Source organism: Seriola aureovittata, chromosome 21, assembly GCF_021018895.1.
Source record: "Seriola aureovittata isolate HTS-2021-v1 ecotype China chromosome 21, ASM2101889v1, whole genome shotgun sequence".
Lineage (NCBI taxonomy): Eukaryota > Metazoa > Chordata > Actinopteri > Carangiformes > Carangidae > Seriola > Seriola aureovittata.
The window spans coordinates 21,439,115-21,459,754 of record NC_079384.1 but is presented as its reverse complement, the minus strand read 5'-3'; the positions used below and the strand labels follow the sequence as shown (position 1 = coordinate 21,459,754).

General features: G+C 40.4%; 1 protein-coding gene across 1 annotated transcript; it reads left to right on the top strand.

Moving 5' to 3' along the window:
* Positions 1 to 118: 118 nt before the first annotated feature.
* Positions 119 to 19,937, top strand: lrrc45 (leucine rich repeat containing 45). Its single transcript, XM_056366890.1, has 18 exons — positions 119 to 210; positions 1,312 to 1,619; positions 2,333 to 2,394; positions 2,497 to 2,567; positions 4,180 to 4,358; positions 4,706 to 4,834; positions 4,999 to 5,111; positions 5,811 to 5,869; positions 6,095 to 6,172; positions 7,904 to 8,039; positions 8,892 to 8,969; positions 9,918 to 10,029; positions 10,124 to 10,194; positions 11,399 to 11,491; positions 12,955 to 13,047; positions 14,271 to 14,444; positions 16,363 to 16,510; positions 17,315 to 19,937. Exons 2-18 carry the CDS (start codon positions 1,391 to 1,393, stop codon positions 17,512 to 17,514), a joined length of 2,025 nt encoding a protein of 674 aa, XP_056222865.1. The 5' UTR covers positions 119 to 210; positions 1,312 to 1,390; the 3' UTR covers positions 17,515 to 19,937.
* Positions 19,938 to 20,640: the final 703 nt, after the last annotated feature.

Sequence of the window (20,640 nt, the reverse complement as noted above, 5' to 3'; positions counted from 1 at the left end):
ATTAAGTACAGTTTAATTCGTTTTACTTATCCTCTCTCAGGACGAGGGTACCTGGCTCGAAAATGTTTTTTTCGAAACTACACTGACCAAGATACTTTGCGCGGAAATACCCTTCCTAGTTACTTTGTCGCTTGGCTTCCTCTGCTTGTCAGCTGAGCTATCTAAAACAACAACAATTGCCAGGAAGATATTTGTGCTGTAGCCGCTGAGGTATGTGAGTTTTTTCGTCTGAAGGTGACGTTATTAATGTTTAGGAAAACTTCTTCAAAGACTCACCTTATCTCACGTCGCTTAACCATTTGTTAGCCGACGCTCTGTGACGATAACGTTACGCGACACTTCCATTCAAAATTTGTAACAGTGCAGTTTCTGAATCAATATGAGCCATATTCTGATTCGGCAATTACATGATATGACATGTTTATGCCTTTGTGCCACACTGCTTCCATCTGCCAGCTAACTTTACTGGCAAATCAGCTATTAAAGTTAAAATTGATTATAAATGTAGTCAGCTTCTTTGAGTGGATTTTGCCGAATTGAAAAGTTAGATTCTAGAGTTGCTGGAAAGATTTTCCGTTCTATGTTATGTTGTATGTGCTTTTGTCTAAATCACGATGCAGTTTAAACCGCTACAGTTTTTGGAGTTTGGCTCCTCGGGCATTTGCAAGGTCAGCTTTTCGAGACTTAGGTGTTGATTGCATATAGCTGGTATAGTCGTTGACCCCGGATTGAACTGATGCTAGCCCAGTGTTTGTGAATGAGTGACTCTTGTAGCTGTAATTTCCTCTTAATAAGAACAGAGAAGCTCTAGAGGGAAGCACGGACCGATTACTGCTGTTTGACCCTGGTCCCATGCTACAGCATCTAGCAGAGAGAATTCCCTTTGGCCTGCAGCTTGGATGTTTTTGATGGAGGACAAAGGGAATCACCAGAATGAGAACCTGTGTTCTATCAGACCCATGATCTCACACAACACTGTGTTAGTAATTAGATTATTTTTGACAATTCATCTATCATTTTTTTTTAAATCTTATATTAAACCTTGGGTCCATAAAATGTTATAAAATGATTGAAGTGTGCATCATAATTTACCAAAACCCAACATGATGTCATCTGATAGCTTGTTTTGTCCAACCAACAGTCCAAAACCAAGGCCTATTCAGTTTCCAATCACAAGAGAGAACAAAATTAGGCTTTTTTGCTTACAAACTGAATTGAAGAATTAATCAAATATCAATATAGTCACAGGATAATTTTCTTTCGATTGATTATGATTATGACTGATCGTCTTAGCTCTGTTTTTGTCAACAGGTCAAGTCCCAGAGAAAAGAACAGAGACGTGAAGACAGCATTTGCATCTCAGATGAAAAGGAGGGACTGGTGACCCAGAATGGAGGATTTCAGGCGGATGTACCTGCGTTTGTGTAAGGAGGGAGGTGTGGAGCCCCAGGAGAGTGTAGTGGCACAGCTTCAGGAGGGCAGGGCTGCTCAAGGCTCCAGGCTGGACCTGAGTGGACAGAGCCTGTCGGTGGATACCTGCTCTGTGCTGGCCAGGGCCTTCCAAAAAGAGACCTACTTTACAGAGGTGTCACTCAGTGACTGCATGCTCAGCGAGGAAGGTGTGTGAGTTTTTAAGATGGACAAACCGACCATATGTAGCCTGATATACATTAACATTGTGAGTTGCTTATTAATAGGTTGCAATTTGCATACTTAAAAATACATATACAAGCTTGATACTTTTACCATAACTCATACATTGGTTCACTATTACCTTGACTAAAGCTGCAAGAGAAGAAAGTCCAGTATGGTTACTTACTACTGCCTGTGACCTTTCAATAAAACCTGCCTGAGTTTGGCTGAAGTAGCTGCTGCAAACTCATCTGATGCAGTCTGACTTTTGAAGGGTAAAGCTTATGTTATTGAATGTAGTTCTTATTATCATAAAATCAAATGAAAAGACACTAATCTTTGAAAACAGCTTATGAATATATAATTTGATTTTAAGGTTCAGTAATTTCATAAAACAGCTGCACCTGCATCAAACTTCACTCAAACAGGAGCAAATTTGTTAGGGGCTATTTTCAGCAGCGGATTAATCCACATTTGGTGCTGTAGTCAGTACTGACAGCAGCAGGATGGTGTGTGTGGTACTGAGTCAAACTACAGTGTGTGTGTGTTCAAAGTAATCCAGTGCAACAGTGTGTTTTTAAAAGTTTTATGGAAACAGTGGAGCTCTATGGCTCAGAACAATCAGATATATCATATACATTTTCTGCATGTGAGAGTTGACTGACATTAAGTACAAGATAACAGTGTCTGCTTTTATTAGGTGCCAAAGTACTCCTGACTGGCCTGTTTGGCAACAACACTGTGAAAATCCTGGATCTGAAGGTATCACCTGCCAAATTTCAATGTTGATACCCTCAGACACAAATGGATTTTGTTCTGTGAGATGTTTATCTATTGATAGCTGATGCAAATTATTGTTCACAGGGAAATAACCTGAGGTCTTCAGGGGCTGAGGTGTTGGGGAAATTATTGGCGCACAACAAGACTCTGCGTAGGTGAGAATGATGTCCTACATGTGAGAATATTTTGTGTAGCTGTGATGCAAAACATGGTAAGAGAGAGAGAGTCAGTGAACCCTTCGAATGACCTGGTTTGCTGTATTCATTGTGTAGAAGCAAAATAAGCTTCAAGGAGAAAGGACAAAGTCTTAAGAGGTCAAAACTCCAACACTCACAGTAGGAGAACTTGACTGAGAAGTTTCAATTTATGGCCTTCATCACAAAACACATCACAAGTAGCATTTAAACAGGATAAGAATGAGACAGATTAATGTCTGTATTATTTGGTGATAAAATGTGATCTGACCTATTAAACATTCACAGTGCCGGTGGAAAAATTAAGTGAACCATTTGATTTAATAACTGATCAAACCTCCTTTGGCAGCAATAACGTAATATAAGCTCCTCCAGTAGCTGCTGATCAGACCTGCACAATTTTCAGGAGGAACTTTGGACCATTCTTCCTTGTAGAACTGCTTCAGCTCAGATGTAATAACATCTAAACTCTTTGAGATGACTCCCTAAATCTGATATCTCTTTGTTTCATAAAAATATCAAATACATCTCATAGATTCCAACAGAATAATCTCAACTCCAGGTTCATCTGCTGTCTGTTTCTGGAGTTTTCATCCACATCTCATGATCTTCATGAGCAGATGGAGTTTTCTTAGTTGTCACTTGACATCACCTGACCTAAGTATGGAACCTTTGCGTGACAGCTCAACACACTCTATCCACTGAGATGTGGTTGAAAGCATAGGTAAAAAGCTAGTAAGTGGACCTTGAGTCAAACTACTATTTCCAAGATCAAAAATGATGTCAAATCATAAGAACCTCACATAAAATAAGCTTGACAGGCGCATTGTGTATGTTACAATCAAAATCATAAAGGAAGTTAGTATAAAATCATTGAAAACCAATAACACCCTGCTGTTTGTACAGCTGCTAACATTTATTTTGCATCTGCTTATAAAATATATGATGCAGCCGATAATGATTATGCTTAAGAATTCAGGTGCTGCTAGTTCTGCTCATACATTGGACATCACAGCTCCTTGTTTGAGCTGCAGTGTGTGGAGTAACCATGGCTGGATTAACCTGTGGGAGAGCCTCACTCTCATTGTTCAGTAGCACAAGATTTAGTGTTTGCTTTTATGCCAACATGAGTTTTTATGTGTAGGTTGATCAGTGTACATTGCAACATACCCAAGGTTGAAATTATCCGCTGTTCTCCTGCTGCCCACTTTAGCCTGACCACCTGCATATATCTGATAATTTAGTATTGGATGATTGCTTGGTCTTTCCTTGAACAGTTACCAGACAAACATCTGAGTAGTTGAGTTAATTAGGCTTGAAACCCAAATGAGTCCTATATTTACAGATCTGCTCATATAGCTTGGAATGGTCAGAGATGTATTTATTCATAAAATTTTACTGCTACTACATATTCTAGTAGTCAGTTAATAAGTCACCCATCTGTTCTTTGAGAAAGATTCTCAATCAGGACATAAACCTGATTTTTGAAACTAAAAATAACTCCACAGTGCTGCAACAGTGGATAATGCCCCATCCCCATGAATTAACTCAAGCTCCTAACTGCTGTTTGCAGGCTGGTGATGGAGTGGAATGCGTTGGGGGTGTGGGATGAGGCCTTCTCACTCTTTTGTGAGGGTCTGGCCTCCAACAGTGTGCTGACTCACCTGGACCTGCGCAACAATCAGATCAACCACCACGGAGCATCTGAGCTCGCTCTGGCACTCAAACGCAACACTGCCCTGGAAGTGCTGGGTGACTCACACTTTGTCTGTTCAGTATCAGAAACTGTTCAATGTTAAGTGTATGGCATGATGTTATTGCTTGAAGTTTTAGAGAGAAACTATGCTTTTAATAATAAATTAATAAATACATATGATGTATTTGATATCAGGAGTCGTCAAGAATCACTTTTGATTGTTATTTGAAAACATCATTTAGCTGCTGTGTGTGATGGAACTGCAGGAAATATTAGCACAAAGTGCACATGGAGTAGAAACATTTTTTTTGTCTGTTGCAATGAGTCTGATGTTACTGTTGTGATGTACATGAATGATGGTCCACTCTAGCCTCTCATAATGACTGTTACTGTCTGTTCACAGATCTGAGGTGGAACAGCATCGGTCTGCTGGGTGGCAGGTCCCTGCTCGAGGCTCTGCAGAAGAACAAGAGCATAGTGCAGCTGGAGATGGCAGGAAACAACATTCCCTGTGATACACTCAAAGCACTTGGTCAGTCTTTCATTCAGAGGGAGTAATAATTCAAAACTGTGATTGTAACTCTAACAGTATGTTTTCAGTTTAGTGAACTGATTTGAATGTGGTACAGTTTTTCCACGCATGCTCTCCCCTCTGTTGCGGTTTACCATTTTGCTCTTATTGTTTAACCCTTTCAGAGCAGACCACAGGGCACAACTCAGACAGACAGTCCACCCTGAGAGAGAGCCGCAGCAGGACCCAGGTCCTCAGCATGGAGATTCAGACCCTGAAGGACATGAAGGGCCGCCAGGTAACCCTCAAACTAAAGCATGGAATAATTCTCATACTCGTAGGCTGCTTTCATACCACTACTACTTTGATTGATCTGTTTATTTCCTTTTAATTATGATCGGGTCCTTGTTCACATTGACTTTTCATAAATAAACCAAGAAAACATGAAGTCACACTGGCTGACAGTTTTGAGGACGTCATCCTGCATCATCAGCATGGAATCACATGGTGAAGTTAAATTCCAATGACTGACAGCAGGTCATGTGGCACTTTACTGAACCTGATGTGTTTCTTCATCTTCTCAAAAAGCTTCTCAAGAAATAACAGATTATGAGCATTATTAGTTGTATTAGATTATAAATCATGAATATTATGAATCATAATGAACAAGGAGAAACAGGAAGACGCGTCTTTTATTGTTGCTCTAGCTGCTATGTCTCACTTAGTGTCTAATGTCCCTCGAGGTGCCTGGAATATACAACCAGACAAACTTCTCAGATCCCCACTGCAGCATCTCAAATGATATGATCACAATCCTCAGTTATGGAGGAAGTGAAGTCTACTGGCGGTGTGTTTGATACTCTTAAGACTTTTGGGCCTTTATTGATATACAAGAGAATTTGGGTGGAAATCTGTCACTTTAAAGGATCTGTGAAGTATGACAGATTTAGGATGAAGTTTATGGGTTATCACTCTGGTTGTTCCTCCTCTCTTTCAGTTCCTAAACCTGATGGAAACCATAGACAGACAGAGGGAGGAGATAAGCCACTCCAACAGGTGAGAGCAAATGGTAATATTTTTGGTCATCTGCTGTAACCATAACTGACAGTTGCACATAAGCCTTTAATACCTTATATTTGCAAAGGAAATAAACGTAGCACTTTTTTTAACAGTTACTCTGCAGCTTCCTCTAAAACATTATTGACATCATTAAACAAACATATTTGGAAGAAAATCTAATTGTGTATCCATGATCTCATTACCTCCTTTCTGTTTCATTAGGTCCACTTCCATTCAGATTGGCCAACTCCAGGAAGCTCTGAATGAGAGGAAGTCAGCTGTCAACTCTCTCACTGCCAAGTAAGCGTTTCATTCTCCTTTATTCCACGTTTACGATAAGAAGAACAGCACAGTCTGTGTCTGAGTGTTGCGTGTAATACGCAGCCAAACACAAGACTGTGTAAAGGACTGTACAATAACCTACTGCGGACACTGTGTCTGATGAGAGGCCTCCCCACTGACTCAGGCTGGGGCTGAGTCACTACAGTATTATATATATATATATATATATATACATATACACAGTATATCCCACTGTGGTACACTGCCATAGATTGGCCAGAGAAAAGTGACTGCTTTGTTGTGACATCACAAAGTTCCAGAAGTCCTGACGGCTGCTTTTAAGGCTCAGTTTCTGAATACAGGCTGTGTGCATTTCTCTGTGGACTGAGGCTTTGATACTTTGATACAGTATTAATATAGAACCTAGACCTGCTTATAACCAAACAACACATGGACATCTGCTTTTAGACTGTATGGACCTTTAAAAATCACCAACACTTGTGTTGATGTCATCATGTCATTTGTTTTCAGTAGTTTTGTGTATTTTTCACAAATACATTACCATGAGGGATATGTCTTTTTTTTTAATCCAAACGTATTAAATTTTAATTGAAGTTTGAGAGTGATTAAATGACTTGTTAGTGGCCTTAAAATATATTTGAACAAAACAACACTGAAGGGTTCACATGCAAAATGAAAGAATTTATATAATAAATGCAAAACAAGCAATCGTTTACAACCATTACTCGTGTACACAAAACTATACAAAGCATTAAAAACAAACATTAACACCAGAGATTTAGTGACTGTGTGCTGTTATTCTTCTCTCCTGTGGCAAGACAACAGAACCCTATAAGACCCAATTAGATTGAATATTATTCATACTTGGTCTGACTCAGATCCCTGGTTCGGTCTAGGATCCAAGTGGACCCATGAAGACCTCTTCTTTATATTAATAAACTTGTCAGTGTTGTGTGTTTGAGCAATGGTGCCAAGTTATTTTCAACTACACTTTTGCAGCAACATTAAAGTTGTTATTAATACTGGGTGTTTCTGGGGTTTTACCCCGTAACACTGCTCCTTCTCCAGGAACATTACAATTAGCTGATGCTATGCCAGAGGCACAAAGTCTGAACAAGTTCATATTTTCTCTCATTTTCCGTTAACGAGGACTGTTGACATATCTTTCAAATTATAGAGACACTGGTGCCTCATAAAAGATCAAAAACTGGTTGGTACAGTTTGATCATGATTATCACGTGTTCATGTACTACAAATCAAATGATTCTCTTGGCCTGTGTGTCTGTGTACATGCAAGAAATATTCATTTTCACTACGAATGTTCCTTTAAGTATAATAAGAAGCATGTAGAGTAACGATGGCTGAAAATAACGATTATTTCCAATATCGATTCATATGGCAGTTGTTTATTTGATTGGTGTGGTCTGTAATATGTCAGAAAGTAGTGAAAAGCCCTTTATAATATCCCACAGCCCAATGTGACGTCTTCAGATGTATTGTTCTTTCTGACCAACAGTTTAAAACCCAAATATACTAAATCTATTATCACATACGACAATGAAAAGCATAAAATTGTCACATTTTGGAAACTGGAACGAGCAAATGTTTGGCATTTTTGCTTAAAATTATTATTCAATGATCAAAATAGTAGCTTATTTATTTTCTGTCAATCCACTAATCATTACAGCTCCAACTGTTCCTCTGATCACATGATTATTTGATGTGCAGACTGCAGATGACGGAAGCTGCCCTCGCTCTCTCTGAGCAGAAGAATCACAACATGGGAGAAGTGCTGACTCGAGTGAAGGCTGAGAAAGAAGAACAGAGGGAGCGACAGAGCAGAGAGAGGAAGAAGGAGCAAGAGGTGAAAAAACAGACGTTAGCTTGGTTTAGATTTTTTTTTATTTATGATCCAGCCTGAACAAGCTCCTGAAAAATACATTTAATCGAACATATTTTGCTATATGAGTAATAAGTTTCTTGAGTGAATGTAAATGTTAGCACAACCCTGTGATGTGATGTAGTAACTGATGTATGTTAGCTCGAGGTCACGCTGAGGATGGTTGCCGTGGTAACGGTGCAGGCCATACATGCGAGGAGCAGGTTTTGCTCTGGATTACACATATGAAAGAACCACCTACTGACAATCAGCTGTGAGGATAAGTCCTATAAGACAAAATACTGCAGCCACATTATAGTGACAAGTGCAACAGCTCAGAGTCACATCCTCACAGTCCAAGGGCAAACAAGACTTTACTTTGCATGGTAATAAATGTTTACAGTCCAGTTTACAGTTAACATCCAATTTTCATGTTCTAGGGCTCTGCTTAACATTTAACCTGTGTGAACTTTCATCTTCTGAATCACTATCTTTAACTGCTGCCCATGTGTGGCAGTTTGTTAAAAACTCACCCCTCTTTCCCATGCATTAGCTCATCGCAGCTGGTGTGATAACCCCAGAGTAAACTGAGCCCGTTGGTCATGCAGGATCACTAGTGTTAGCAGAGAGCATGAGGAGGTTGAAATTGTATGAAGTGTAACGAGGCAAAATCAAGGTTGTGTCCGGTGTTCGGACGACATGAACTCATCCTACAGTCTGAGTCAGTAACACAAACAATGAAGTTGTGCAAAACAAAAACACATTATCGGCATGCAAAATCAAACACTACACTTTACACTTGTGAGATATGACTGTTGTTGTGTTTTCCTCCCGTAGGACTGCACGCTCAGAGAGAGCAAACTCCTCAGAGAGATCCAGGACCAGAACCAAACAAGCATCCAACTCAGGAGCAAAGTAAGAGAACCCCGTCTAACAGTGTGGAATTATGTAGTCAGTATTTGATTATGAGCTCTGTTAATTCAATTCAGTTTTATTTATACGGGGCTGAATCATAACATACATCATCTCATGGCTGTTCACAGAGTCAGGTCAGGACCTTACAATATTACAGGGAGAAATCCAAGTGTTCCACCATGAGCAGCACTCGGTGACAGTGGAGAGGAAAAACTCCCTTTAACAGAAGGAAACCTCTAAAAGAAGCAGACTCAGGGCCGGCGGCCGTCTGCCTCGACCGGTTGGGTTGAGAGGAAAGAAAGGGGGGAGAGGGGGAGAAGACGGGAACAGCTGTAAATACTGTTGTATTCAAGCACTGTCAGATGATGATGATAATAATAATGTTACTTAAAGGTGTAATTGTATCATTAATAATAACAGCAGCAATGATAGAAGCATCAATTAATTAAGTTAAGTTGAGTTAATCACTTGCAGTATTAATCACTCTGTGCATCATGGGAATCCCCCAGCAGTCTAGGTCAATAGCAGCTTCACTAAGGGATGGTTCAGGACTCACTTGAGTCTGCCTCCTGGACCCAGACTGGGACCTGGTTCCACAGGAGGGGAGCCTGATAGCTGAAGGCTCTGCCTCCCATACTGCAACCTTAAAGCCTGCAGTTTATTGCCTGTTGATAAAGATCAGGTGATCAGATCTGACATGGAAGTGTTAAGTAAAGGTAAAGCATCATTGAACGGCCTAGTTGGAATAAGGTCTAAAAGACAGGTTCGATGTTTTGGATGAAGAAACTGTTGAAGTTAGCACAGACAGATCTATAGGAGAGAAGCTGTATTGATATAAATCAGCTGTTACAGTGGATTCTAAGGACAATGCATCTGTGCCAGTTGTGGTAGATGTGAGGCTAATTGTTTGTGTGTGTGTGTGTGTGCACGTGTGTGCGTGCGTGTTAGGTGGAGGAGATGGAGCGACGGTGTAAGTCTCAGCAGCACCAGATCTTTGAGCTGAAGCAAGAACTGACCAACAGCACAGCTGAACTCAAGCTGCGCCTAGCACAGGCAGAAGGTAACACACACACACACACACAGAACAGGAACGCACACACAGTCTTTTTCACAACAAACCTAGCAGAGATTTTCTGTGTGTCATCCTCTGACAGATCGTCTGGAAATAGAGAAACGGAGGTCCAAGCAAGCCCTGGAGGACATGGACACTCTCCGCCAGAAAGAGGTGCTCTCTTGAATTTCTGAGCAGGTTGCAACAAAATGAAACAATATTCTAAAGAGAATTTATATTTATTTAAGCTCTGCTCTTATTTTTGTAGTTTTGTCCATCACTTTGTACCTCCAATCTGTAACATTGCACTCACTAAGTTAAGAGCTGGGATCTGGGAACATAATGACATCACTAAAAAGAAATCTGATGGGTCAGGAAACAAGTGATTGCTTGATCAGAGTTAGTCAGACTTATTTGGAAGAGAAAACAAAGGTGAGAGGTCAAACTATTTCCCAAGCTGTCCATTGTAAACATTACGGTTTACAGACCCGCTTCCTGCTTTTCATGTTTCTTGAACTGTCAGACTTGTTTTTAGTGACTTGGATCAACAAAGTGTTCCCGGGTCTCAGTGATGAACTTGGTGAGTACTGTGCTATAACAACAGAAATGATTGACAAACCTCCGTCAATAAGACCCAAGCTGTAATAAACTGCAGTTATCCTGTTAATGTTTTAGTTGGGACACACACACACACACACACACACACACACCTATGGAAATGAACCAATTATAATCATCATACCTGACTGAAAATCGGGCCACTGTTTTGTTTGTGTCGTGCATGCAGCTGATGGAATACACAGTCTTACCAGTATATTCCACTGGTCTACAAGTGTGTGTTACTTATGGATGGAATTATAGTTCAAATAAATTCCCGTTTTCTGCTGGGAGCCCCAGGAGCCCACTCGAGGACCCCTGAACCACTGATCTAAACCACAGAAGACGAATATATGAAATCAATAAGTAATTAGGTAAATAATAAGTAATAAGTAAAATAATTAAGTACATTTTACTGATTGTGGATATTTGTGGAAAGGTTTAGGAAATTTATTTAAAGACATAGTTTAATACATCATCCCAGGAAATTACAGCTCCTGGTCAAGAAATATTCCCAAAATCCACATCCACAGTAAAACCACATGTTGTCATTTTACACTTGAATTTTTGTATTGATTACACAGACAAGATGTAATGTGTACATTAGCACACGTTATATATATATTATTATATATATTGTATTATAGTACTTTTTTTTTTTTAACCATGGGACACTTTTTTGTTTATTTAATTTTTCTGTATGATTCATAAAATCATAACATTATCATAGCCGTAGTCTTTTTAAAAAGATGAAATACCAAAAATTGTCATTTCCGTCCAGGTGGAGCACATGAATTGTCATCTCGAAGAGAGTGAGAGAGCTCTGCAAGAACGCATCTTCAAACTGGAGGGACAGAGGATACAACTGGAAGAGGTCAGAGTTCAGACGTCCTGATAGCTGCACACCACTGACAGAAACTGTAACGTTTCTGGTTCCATTCAAGCTGGGTATCGAATCCAGTTTATAGTGTTCAGTGCACAGAATTGTAATCCTCACTCAGGACAGAGTAGACCCCCCCCCCCCCTACCAGTTTGCTTAAGATGCTTTTACTGTTAAATCTTGTACAAAATCATGCAAGATCGCACTACATTGATTTAACTTAAGCCTTTATTGAACAGTATTCAGCTCCACATCTTTGCACATAGGCTGTTATCACATTTTAACATGGACTTTAATGTGGTTTGTTGGTTAATGAATTTTTTGGCGTGTGTGGTGCAAAGTGACATGTGTAAGTAAACTGTAATGATCTTTGCTGCCTGTATTGAGTCAGGGCTACACAGAGAGCTCAGGTCATCACACTGGACTCCCAGCAGCCTCTACACAGTGAGGTTAATTATCTTCCATCACAGTGGAGGTTTTAGCTCCCTGGAGGTGACACAAACAGGTACATGAGATCTTTTCCTCCATCAGCTATTGGCTTTTTAAACCAAATTTGATTTGGCCTGTTGCCCTTCCTTTCTCTGCTGCTGTCTCTGATGGTTTTGGTGAAATATGACAACAGTGACAACAGTGACCTGGAGCTTATTTGTTTTGTATTGCATGTATGCAGGTATTGTATTGGTTGCTGTTCGGATTCATTATTGTCTTTACTACGATTGACTGAACTGATCTGAACTCTTGCAACTTGTTAACAACCACAACCATAAGCTACATAAAGTGGTTATGGTGTAGTAGTGGAGCTTATGTCACCATAACTGCTATAACTGATGTATGTTCCCTCAAACATGTATTTACAGCTTCAGGCTACAGCTATATCACGTGGAGACATCAAGAACTGTGATTAGTCAGCTTGGGCTGCTTGTGGTTTTTTCTGCATGTCTCATGCTGTTGTTGACAGTGAAAACAACATTAGGGAAATTGAAGAAAGCACAGATCTATCAAACACCTACTCACCAGGATCAGTGCTCTCTGTCACAGTGAATGAAAGAACTTACTTTGAGATAAGTAATTACAGCAAGATATGTCCTAATACTATGCAATACGATACAGTAGTGTTGCTGTGGTGCGATCAACAAGTGAAATCCTGCGCTGAACTATAAATCAAAGCAACTGATGGTGAGTGGATGCTGTATTTATTGAATGTGGGAAATTGTTACTTTCCCTAACTGTATTTTTCCAGGGAGTTCAGTTATTCAAATCTACATGTTTGTGGGAATTTCCCTCCTCTCAGGTCAAACTGGAAAAATGTAGCACATGGGAACACTTCAGTGCTAGAGTGCTGTCTGCATTGTTAGTGAGGAGGCACAGTTGGTGGAGAGAGTTAAATAAACACATGCCGTACACATCTTTGCTGTAATGTAATGTCATGTGAAAATGTGTTGTTGCATCTGTTGTAGGAACTGAGTAAAGCTAAAGCAGCATGTGTGACGGAGAGGGTGCAGGCGGAGGAGGAACTGGGAAGAGTGCGAGCCCAAGTGCGTCTGGAAGAGGTGGGTTATATATTCACTCTCGCTTTGTTTACTTCCATCTGTCCAGTGAATGGAAAGCAAGATAAATCAAAAACTGATGGCCACCTGCCATTAAAATTAAGCTCTTGATTTTTATGATCTCCAAATAATGTTGTTGACCTCTGAACCTTTCTGTAGCTCCATCTTCAGACCAAAGATACTACGTCTATACAAGAACTGTCAGTACAGTACATGAGTTTCTGTGCTGATACATAAACTACGTTTATGTGCGTAGATGTTGGATTTCTCTTCATTATCAATTCATTTCTTATTTATTTTTGACAGAAAACATCACTAAAATGTCACTGTCTCCACATGCAGCTACTAAAATGGTTGAGACATGTATTTATATTTTTTCATATGACATATTCAGATTCAGCCTAGACTTGTGTTGCGATGTCTAGGCTGAATCTGAAGATGACACAGACATGGAAAAAATATAAATATGTTTTTTAACCAACTTTATTGAAATACGTAATCTTACAATGAATGAACAACATTTCGTAAGGAACTATCTATTTAACACGATTACACATGTGACCAGGCTTTTAATGCCAGCTGTGTGTCTGACTCGGTCTGTTCCAAGAAGCACTGAGGTGCGTTAATCAACCCCAGTTATGAGGAGTGTCACAGCACAGGTAGTGGGTTGTTTAAGTTATGCCAGCTGCCAACAGGCCACAACAACAATAAGAAATTATGCAGGCCTTATACTCCACTTGTTCCTTGTAGTGTAGTCAGTGGACCGGGCAGCTGGAGCCGGGCCTGGCGCCCTCTTCTCGTGACACCAGCTGTGCGCTGAGTTTGTTTCACTTCATTTAGGTCAACAAATAGATGAAGACAGGAACTAAACTAATGCTTCAGGGATGAGGACCATCACTCCAGGTTGACTGTGGTCTTAGCAAGAAGTTTCTCTTTGCATTCATCTGCAGCACTCACACTTCCATATCTCTACTGTGACTGTGACACATTATTTGTTCTATCTACAACAAGAAGTTATGGTTTTCAAAAAAAAAGGAAAAGAAAAGATATATCTTATTTTAACGTGATCTACCACAGTTACGACGTGCTGAAATTCATTTGTAGATATTTCACATGTAATTATGGATAATGAAAACAACCCATTCGGACTTCCACATACAACACTTTCCTCCTTCCGTTTCTCCATCATCATCCTCCTCCTCCTCCTCCCTGTGTCGTCTGAGCAGCAGGAGCAGGTGTCGGCCTTAGAGGAGAAGCTTCGCTCGGTGCGCTCCTCCCTGCAGGAGGTGCAGCTCCACTGCTCCCAGCAGAAGCAGACCATCTCCGAGCTGCAGGCCAAGACCAGCCAGCAGAGCGCCGAGACGGACGGACTGCGGCGCAGGATCGAGGAGCTCCAGCAGGTCAGGACTCGCCGTGGCGCCTGTTACACATAGAACGTTCCAGGCTCACATTGTGTAGGCGTCACCATATTACATATGTCACTCCTGTGTTCACACCACAGACCCACATTGCAGTTGAACTAATGCTGTCGTTATGGCTTACATGCAAATCAATATATATATATCTGATGGGTTCAGTCAGTCTCAATCTGATATCTCATTTATCATTAAATGTGGCTTTTCCACTGAAGCCCCAGTGTTTCGGTGGTAGAACTGTCACCTCACGGTAATAAGTTCCTGGGCTTGAAGCCAACCTGGCCGGCTGAGCCTTGTCTGTAGGGAGTTTGCATGTGTCTGAATGGGTGAGTGAATTAAAGCAAAGGCATGTGTGAGGTGAAAAGGCAGGTGCATGAAGCGTTTCTAAAAACAATGTAAAGTTATCGTAGTTTGGCTCAGCGGATGGGTCGGCTTATGAACACAGTTAGCAGTTAGAGCTGCAGCAGAGGCGGAGACACACATGGAGCTCCCTGAGCTGCGTTAAAACCCTCAGCGTCTGATTTACACAATGGTGTTTTTTTTTTTTTTGTTAGATAACATCTACATGTGACATGAAAGGTACACATAATGGGCCGATATGTAAATGACAACCGAACAATAAACTGTTATAGAGGCATGCAAATGAAAAGAATATGATGTGTATGGCATGTGTTTATGATGTGTGTGCGTGTGTTTGTATTTTTCAAGGTTTATATGTGATGGAATCGTATGTATCTGTGTTTGTGTGAATGAATTTTACTTTATTTGAAAAATGTGACTGACCATTCACTGTGTTCATCACAGGAGAAAAATCAATCACAGCCAACTCCTCCACTACTTAATCTTAAGTCTAAGTGAGAAACATTCTTTACTACGACCAAACTTCATCATTGCCTACAAATATTTGCCAACTAATTTGAGAAAGCATGTCGAAATAATGTTTATTTAATTCCACATAAACTTTTAAACAGACAGTTGGTAGTTGTCCTTTTTCCTTTTGTTGATTCAGTTGTGTTTTATGGCCATTTCTACAGGCTGTGTATCATATTCTAAATGTTTTTATTCTACAGGCTCTACAGTCAGTCAGTCAGTCAGTCATTCAGCAGGTTGTTTCACAGTCATTAGGTTCTGTAAATGCACCGTGGAACAATGTAACAATGTGTTGATGTAATAATATGTAGGCTAGGGAAAGATTTGACTGAACAACTTTGACTTGTATTGGAGTAATATGAAGTAGTAATGAATGAGAGAAGTAATGAAGCTGTGTACCTTGTCCATCTTTGTGACCAGCAGCCGCTGGACAGCTGGAACACAAAGCAGCTGTTGCAAATCCGGAAGAACAAAACACAGACGAAGTCAAGCTCCTCAAACGCCGACTCAGAATCCAAAGAAACTGATTTAGTACAGATAATATTATCAAGTTTCCACAGTGTAATCTTTAGCCTCTGCTTATTGTTAGTGGCTCATACAACAGAATGTTCAGCTTTCAAGGTGATTGGATGTTTGTTACTGAAATGCACCTCAGGAGCTCCTCGACTCCTCTCCTCAGGCTTGAACATTTAACTTTTTATAAATGAACCACATATTTTCTATCCCAGTTCTTCATTGTTTGTACTAATGATTCAAGTCACCTAACATTGTCTGGGAGAAAATGGACATGTGTCTCAGACAGATGCTGGACACCCAAAGCAATTCCTCCCACTTTGCAACTCTAGGATAGATTATCAACTGTCCCAGCTGTAGCGCATCTGTTGCCCATGCTGAGATAAGCCTCAACTGCCACTAAAGGCTGCTGTGCTGTGGCCTTGTCGGCCTGAGTTGCCTCCAGAGGTGATGATTAGAAGATGTTTGTCTGTTAGCATCAACGTGCTTTGGGTGTTTAACAGGCGGTGTGTTGTTGCAGGAGCTGTCGGGTAAGGACCGGGAGAAGGTGGCTGAGGTGAGCCGGGTCAAGGTGGAGCTGCAGGAGCAGATTGGACATTTACAGGCAGAGAGGACAGCACAGGCCGGACTCAGAGAGAAGATCAGTGCTCTGGAGAGAGAGCTAAAAGGTAGTTCATTTGAAGTTAATTAGTTTCCTCTTGTGTCTCTGTCTATCATTTTCTTTCAGTGCAAAGAAATTTGTCCAAAGAGATGTATTGATGCCAGTAGCATGAGATCTGAGTTATTTTCTGCAATGCTGTCTTTTATCTTTTATAATTTTTTTTCTCAAATTCAAATTCAAAGTTTTATTGTTGCCAAAGTATCAAAATACAAAAAGCAATGAACAACACCAAGATCAATATACATGTATAAATTATGTATATTATTTGCATGTGCGTGTGTCTGTGCATGTGTCTGTGTGTGTGTGTGTATCTGTGTGTGTGTGTTTTTGTGTCCCAAAGTTTGTGGCATGTTGATATATACTGGGCAGATCTGCCCTGTTTCCTTTACACCATTTAGTTCATTGAAATTTTGAATGACAGAACTGAATTAGTTCAAGTAAATGTTCCTTATTTTGTTGAATCATTTACATTTTAGGAGGGAGTTCATCTCTATCTCATCCTCACCTGTGGAACGGTGACCATGTGTTCTTTTTTCTGTGTGTTGTCCTTGTTGGATTTCCAGTTTGTGGTCACTGAGCCTCGCTCAGGATCATCTCTGCCAGTTCATAATCTCCGTTTAGGAACAGATAATATTCTAATCTACTTTGTCTTTTAGTTTCCCACAGGTTTCTTTACATTGTGTAATAACATGGTTTACTCTGATTGGTGTTTGGAAAGCAGTGTTGTTGTGAGACTGGTCAGAGTGTGTTTGAGAGGAGGCAGGAGGGAGTCTGGATTTAAAAGATGTTTCTGTGACTTGCTGTCCCGCAGTACTGAGAGGTAACCACAGAGAGGCGCTCCTCGACAAAGAGAGTGAGATGTCTTCCATGCAGGAGAAGCTGCGGCTGAGGGAGGCGGAGATCCTGAGGATGAGGGAGGACGAGGCCAACAGAGCCAGCTACCTGCAGAGCGCCATCCTCACCTATGTTCAGGGCTCACCTCTGGGACAGTACAGCAGCCCCAAGAAATGACCCAGAGAGCTCAGCACAGTAGTTGTAACCTCTGACCTTCACTGGGATCCTGCACAGGTCAGGACAGTCTGCAGAATGAAAGAATCATAAGTGTAACAGAAGTATGGGAGATCATTGGTGCTGGGCAAGATGACTCTGAGCTCAACAAAATGTGCAGATACAGCCAAAAAATAAGGTTTTAAATACTTTAAAACTGTAACTCCCAGTAACTGCACCTCACCAGTGCTTTAGTTTGACCTGCTATTGCTACATTGCGCTCATACTAGCTTCCCCCCTCTATTTACACATATACTGAGTTTTAACAAGTAATTTAATCTTATTTTAAAACATTTTGTCTCAGTAAAGACGACAGTCTTGGTCAGCAAGTCAATACTGAAAATTTTAAAGGAAATTATCACAGTTTGAGTCTCATTTTCATTGTTTTGTCCGTCATTTCTCTCTGTTTCTCTGTTATGATTAGATCGCGTTCACCAATAGCCAATAGTAATATATGAGATCTGAAATACAGTGAAAGCAAGAGAAAAGTTCATCCAGATGAACTAAACCACTTTCACTGATAATCCCTCAATGTCAAAGTTGAAGCAGGAAGTGAGTCTGAAAATGTGATGGATATTTAAGATATTTAACGGTATATTGGCTGAGCTGGGTCCAGACAGGTCCAGTGTTGTGCCCACTAATGACTGTTTCCATTGTTTGGAGGAACAAACTAGTCATAGGAATGTCATCTTCCTACATCGAAGGCTATATTAAATTTACTCAAGTTTGCAGTTTTCATATCTACACCTCAGTCCTTAGCATAGCTTACCTAGAGTCTACAGCCAGCGTGGTAGTGGTACTGTGAGGCTGTTCTTTAAGCTAAATGCTAACATCAACATGCTAACATGCTCACAATGACAGTGCTAACATAACAGATATAATGCTTATACAATGTTCACCATTTTAGTTTAGTATGTTAGCATACTAGCATGTGCTAGCAATAAACAGCATACAGCTTAGGGCTGATGGGAATCAGTTTTACAGGTATCTAGTCATAAACCAAAGTAGTGAATAAAGTGGAAATTTGAACTGGTGATGGCGCTAGATGAAAAGTCAGAGGATTATCAAAGTGTGGAACAAATTTCATGTTAATGAATCTGATACATTCCCTTTAAAACCATAAATATCAACCTCATAAGAGGAAGAGTCCGGGGATTATCATAGTCATCAGGGTACATCATCAAGAAACCATAAGTGTCTGCACCAGATTTCCTGGCAGCTCATCCAACAGATATTTCAGTCTGGACCAAACTGTTGGAGCGAACAACAGACTGACATTGTCATCCCTAGAGCCACGCCACTATCATGGCCAACCGACAATTACTGGCCTGACATCCATGACATCACTTCTTTACATTTTTAGATGTTTAAATAAATCTAGAAATTCAGCACTTCAGCACACACTGCTTTCATCTGTCGCCACCCTCAGGGCAAAATGTACATTTTACCCCCACTGCTGTAGTTCAAAACAGTACGTTGTTTATTCAGTTCAGGGCTTCCGGATTGTGGGCTGTCACGAACACTTTTCTAAGCGTTAGACTTTTAGCCTTTTTTGCTAGTTTTTAACAGGTAGTTTGCCAGCCAGATGAGATTATTACCAGTTTCAAACAACACATTTTATCTCTCCTTGAGGTCCACTTTGTTTTTACTGACACATTAATGGAGCGATAGTCCAAATTCTGTTCCACGTGTATTTTTATTTCTCCTCTTTTCAATCAATCAATCAATCATTCAATCAGTCGAATCAAACTGTACTACACTAAAATGATAAAGTAAGAAGTGCTATTGCATCTAGCTTACAGTCTGTCTTATTTTAAAGGAATATTTTACTGCTTGAAACGAGACCAAACTGACATCCATGTCTTAATGTTTTATTCTGTGCTCAGATCATCGCCAAACAAAGCCCACTCTTACGCCTGTAGCTCTCGCATTAACCGAGATGAGCTGTGCTTCAAATGAACTGCAAGTGATCATTTATATCTGTTGTCACAGTCCAGCTCCATTCTGCTGAAGCCGTCCTTTGTCTCCACCAACCTCAATCAGTCAAAGGCAACGTTGCATTGTTAGAGTTTACATGCAAAATGAGATTTGGTTCAAATATGCCTTAATAGTGTATCTGTCAAACCAGACAGCTGCCCCCCCCCCCCCCTTCACCCCCTCCACCCTTCAGTTCAGACTCAGAGAGCAGAAAAACGAGTCACAAAATCTTATCTGCTGTTTTTACAAATGGTATTTTCTCTTATAAGAGAACCTGCTGTTTTATATCTTGATATGTTTTCAAGATGTGTGATGGATATTTTATTTGTGTGTTTAAATGTGTTTTTACCATTTTGCTTTGTTTTTGATGACATGTGGTTTTATATCAGTAAAAGGATTATCGTCTCCGTAAAGAAGTCTTGTGATTTTTCGGGGAATGTTTTAGTTATTGGCATTATTCTATATCACAGGGTACAGTGTTCAGAGTGTAGCGTGTTGGTGGGGTGGGGATGCATGAGGTCACTGGGTCTTGAAACTGCAGCCAAAGAGCTTCAACTTTCAAGATACTTCACACACATTTCAACCCTGCCAAACCTTTGTCTGCTGCTCTGTTCAAACTGTTATATGGTTCAATCAAGACCTCATATAATCCATCCATCCATCCATTATCTATGCCGCTTATCCTTATAGGGTTGTGGTGGGGGGGGGGGGGGGGGGGGTACACACACCCTGGACAGGTTGCTATCGCAGGGCCCACACATAATCAATATCTTGAATTTTAATTAAAGTTGTGCTATTTCCAACACAGAGACGAGCTTGGCATCGGAATACGTTACGACAAATTGTATTACACACCGGGGAGGAAAATAAAATCTGTTTAATTGAGATGTTAAAGAAGCAGGGATGCTGTTCCAGTGCAGTGAATAGCCTGTGACTAGGAAGTAAAAGAACAGCAGAGAAAATGAATTAAATTTTCAGCAAAATGAGATTTAGATGTTAAAGCTGGTGCATATTAAAGATAAGCAGGAGGTTTGTTCAGTGTGTGAGCAGTGTAGAAGCCAACTGACTGGTTAAAGATTGAAGAGGCCTCCTGGGTTTATAGTCCTCAAAAAA